Here is a 4,504-nt window from a genome sequence, read left to right as displayed (position 1 = left end):
AACAAATTCCTATTCATATAAGCTCGGCGCCTCTACACACACACACACACACACACACACTTATTCTGATTTTATCAAAGCTGTAAATAGACCTTATCAGTGGCCATGATTAATTAGCGTTTTCTAAACAGTTTATAGGATTTTCTCTCTTTTTTTTCCTTTTTTTTTTTTACATTTGATTGTATTTTACGACCTTTTTTTTTTACAGCATAGTGCTAATAAATCACTCAAATTAAAATCAAATATTCGGCACTTTATTAAACAAAACAACTTGTAATGCCTTCAGATTTTTTTTTCTTTAAAACAAATTACAGAATGAATAAAATAGGCCAGTACAGGCTACAGAGTCTCCCCCCGTGCATTTCTATACAACATGAACAATTTTAAAGGCAGCAAGAAAACTGGGGAAGAGTTTGGTCCTCACATTCCACCCACCTGCTTTTCTTTCAAAATAAATTACTATATTAGGCTATAATTTACAGTCTATGCATAAAGGTGGTAGGAGCAATTCTCAAAGTGAGAGGGAATGAAACTTACGTGTTGTGGTGTTACACTGCTCAAAAAAAAAATAATAAAAAAATTCTCTCCTGTCCACTTGGAGAGTTAAAGTACAGCAAGGGAAAAAAAAAGCAAATATATACTGGAATTATTAAGTTAAATTGGATGTTTCTGGCTTTCAAAACTTGCTGCAGTCATAAACGAACGCTCCAGACGTGCGGTACAGGGACTGTCCGGATGGGAAGGCCATCTGACAGCTGTTATTCCCGCTCACCGGGGAGCCGTTCAGCCCGATCCGCTGGGACTCGAACATCTCCCTCACAGCGTGGAAGTTCTGCTGCTGCGCCGGGTAGGCCGGGCTCAGGTGGCTCAGGTCTCCGTACCAGGACGCCAGCCTTCCCTGGTGCGCATGGTGACCCTCCTGACCCGTCTGGCCCAGCGGGGATGCGGTGGTCGTGGTGATGCAATATTCTGGGAGAGCTTCCTCCACCGTGGTGGAGGGGGCCAGGGGCCCCACGGATGAGCGGTCCCCGGCGTACAGGCTCATGGCCTGCATGTTGCAGTGATAGGTGGCGTTAGAGCTGGAGGAGATGGCGCCCTGGTTGCAGGGGGTTGAGGTGTAGGAGGGGGTCTGGTTGGGGGAGTAGTTGAGCGACAGTGACGGTGTTATACCTGTCCGGGAGGAGGCGATGAGAGGCGGAGAGAGCTCGGCCTGCGGGGAGCCCCGTAAGGAGGTGATGATGTTGTCCACGCTGAAGCCCTGCGCCGAGGCCTGGCCGTGGCCGTGGTGGTGGTGCTCGGCTCCTTCTATGTTGAGGGACCGGGTGGAGGGCACGCTGTGCGGGCTGCCTGTTGACAAGCTGCTGCTGCTGCTGTCCGGGCTTTCGATTTTAGGCACCGCGCCCAGGGTCGGTGATGCAGCCTGCGGCGGAGAGGAGGTCCCGTTTTCAGTCTTAATGTCCTGGATGCGCACTGGCTGCGCGCCCGGTGCTGAAGGCTCCTGCTCCCGGCCTGAGGGCCGCGCAGACGGATCCTTCCCCTGCCTGTCCCGCTCCTCCTTCTCCCTCTGCACGTCCTTCTTTTTAAACCTCCTGCGGCGCCGCAGGAAGCTCCCGTTCTCAAACATATTATAGGAGTCCGGATCCAAGGTCCAGTAGCTGCCCTTCCCGGGCTTCTTGTCGTCCCGGGGCACTTTGACAAAACACTCGTTGAGGGACAGGTTATGTCGGATGCTGTTCTGCCAGCCCTGCTTGTTGTCCCGGTAGAAGGGGAACCTCTCCATGATGAACTGATAAATCCCGTTCAGGGTGATCTTCTTCTCCGGGGAGTTCTGGATCGCCATGGTGATGAGAGCGATGTAGCTGTAGGGAGGCTTGACCATGTCCTTCGGCTGGTGCTGCGGGGTGTACGGTCCATACGCGCGCGCCATGCCGGCCGGGTACTGTTCGTGCGCCGCGTGTGAATAAACGCTCATGGGTGCGGGCATCCCGGTGTACCCGCCGCCGGCTCGGTAGTAGCTCTGCTCGCTGCTGATGTAGGGAACGACTCCCAGAGAGTTGGGACTGGAGACGGAGTAGCGCGCCTGCATCCTGCCTCTCCAAACCACTTCCCCGCAGAATGCTTCACAACTTCAAGATACTGCTCACTCTCAGCTCTCTGTCCTTCCACTTGCCTTTATTTTGTTCTGTGTTTTATTCCCCTCCCGGATAGGAGTCCTTCAAGCTGCAGCTCGCCACGGTGAGGCGGACGGAGCGCACGCTGCAGCAGGGAACATTTGGGAAACTAAGAAAGCTGGAGGAGCAGGAGTATGACACAGTGAGGAACTTTTCCTTTTTTTTTTTTTTTCTTTACGCCTCGTAGTTTTCCTCCCTTTTGGCTCCTCCAGCTGCTCCACCCCGAATCCAAACGTGCTCCATCATCCAATGGGGGACGAAATGAACCTGTGGAAAAGAGCAAGGCGATAAAAGTTTCTACCCCTTCCTCCTTCCCTCCTCCTCCTCCTCCTGCTTCCCCTTTCTGTCAGCCTAGAAATGGAGTTATTAAAATGGTTTTAGGGTGTGTCCAAAGTGTGAACAACTTCACTTATTTACCTAAATTAAGATTTAACATAGCCTGCTGTAATCAGAATACATCGGATTGATATATTTAGGAAAAAGAAAGAAACCGTTTTGTAAATATGTGGGTTAGAAACAAACTGCCGCATATGCATTTATAAGACATTTAGTGGAATATTTTAAACAAATATCACCAAAAATCTTAATTTTAGCATTAGAAAAATTATTTTTGCTTTATTAAACCTGGGATTAGAGCATATGTGTTTTATATTAAGTATGCAAAATGAGATCAAACCAATCATTATTAAGTTTAAGAGGTTTTCAGCTGTACTGAGCCTCTGAATAAACAAAAGGCACATGAAAGAGAAAAAACCAAGGATGTCTCCCTCCTTCAGACCCACGGTGCCGGTGGGTGGTGTGTGAGAACTAATTATGGGTTAAAGCAGGATCATTTGGTCTGGCTGGGTGAGAAAAAGATTCACTGGGTGATGAGAGGGAGGTGAGGACTCCAAATGTCCCGACACAGGCACACACTGACAGGGTGGAAGAACAAAGTCCACTCAAGTTTTACTGGACTTTCAGAGGAATCAATAAAGAATTTTTAAAAAATATCTACAGAAAATTAAGAATTACTCATGCACAATGTAGATACGATACAATAAAAAGTATTTGTTTCCATCTTACAAGAAAGGAAACTGGTCAAGTTAAAAAAAAAACATTAAAAAGATAAAATTAATTTAACAAAAATTGTTTTGTATTTAAAATAATTTATTCTATCTAATCTATTTAATAATTTATTAAAAAAATATTATCTACACCAAAAGATACACACAAAAAGCAAGATTTTTTTAAACGTAATTATCTGTTTGTTTGTTTTTTAATTCAGCATTACGGCACAGCCTTTGTACTTATTTATACTTTATCTACATTATTCAATAAAGATAGAAAGGAAATCTAGTAAAGTGTATTTGTTTTTATCTAAATATAATAAAGATGGGCCAAGCTGGGTTTAAAGCTGCAAGCGCGCTTTGCAAGTTCAGGAATGTTTATTTTTTCTTTATTATTATTTCGGGCTTGAAAATGTCTATAAAGTAAAACGTTTTAAATGTTATTTATTTTCAGAATGTCAAATAATTCTGTAAATTCTTGATGTATCCTATTTATTTTAAATGTTTTATCATAATCGTTATTTTAATAATACTAACAATTTGCCTCTGGGATTATTAAAGTATGTCTGATTCTGAATTTGATTTTAAAAATGTTTTCTTAAACAAAAAAAGAAAATAAAAACCCCGCATAAAGATTATGTTTAAAAAAATAAAATTTATTTGCAAATTATAACTAATATATTTCATAAATATGGAAATGGTTACCGCTAAAGAGTTATTTAAAAAATGAAATCAGATTTTTCTCCCCCCTAAATTCGGTTAAAAACTGATTATTATTTTCTTATAAGGTTTTTCATTAAAAAAAAATCTGTAATAGCTGTGAAATTTATGCATCTTTAACATTGGTGGTATTTAACATTTCTGAGATCAGGTTAATTTTCACCTCAGTGTTGATTGTGATGTCTGCTCTGTGATTTACATGCATCTGCAGGGCCACATGAGGAGCGGTAGCAGCCTGGATGGGGGGGTGGGGTGGACGTGGAAACAAACGCCGTCACCTGTGGGGTCCCTCCGCAGCGGGGCCACACTGAGTGGGGCCCCCCTGCTGACCGCAGCGCTCCTCAGCTGCTCGGCCTGCAGCGCGGGGCGGTCTAACAGTAAAACAATCTGTTCCTGATGGCATCGCTCCCTTTCAATGGTTAGGTGAAAAAACAATAAACAACAGAAGCAGCCAGTATTTGGCTAAAAATACAAAAATCTTATTTATCGAAGAAGCTTGTTTGATATTTCCAATGAATGATAAAACTGCGCTTTTAATTAGGAGCGCAGGAATCGCTCATTGAC

General features: G+C 43.9%; 1 protein-coding gene across 1 annotated transcript; it reads right to left on the bottom strand.

Annotated features, from left to right (window-relative positions):
• Positions 1–232: 232 nt before the first annotated feature.
• LOC119787716 (forkhead box C1-A-like) lies at positions 233–2,439 on the bottom strand. The gene has a single exon (XM_038291743.1). It carries the CDS (start codon positions 2,084–2,086, stop codon positions 677–679), a length of 1,410 nt encoding a protein of 469 aa, XP_038147671.1. The 5' UTR covers positions 2,087–2,439; the 3' UTR covers positions 233–676.
• Between the last annotated feature and the right edge of the window lie 2,065 nt (positions 2,440–4,504).

This window comes from Cyprinodon tularosa, unplaced genomic scaffold (genome assembly GCF_016077235.1).
Source record: "Cyprinodon tularosa strain WSP-4 unplaced genomic scaffold, ASM1607723v1 ctg30, whole genome shotgun sequence".
Taxonomy (NCBI): domain Eukaryota; kingdom Metazoa; phylum Chordata; class Actinopteri; order Cyprinodontiformes; family Cyprinodontidae; genus Cyprinodon; species Cyprinodon tularosa.
This window is presented reverse-complemented; position numbering and strand designations above follow the sequence as displayed.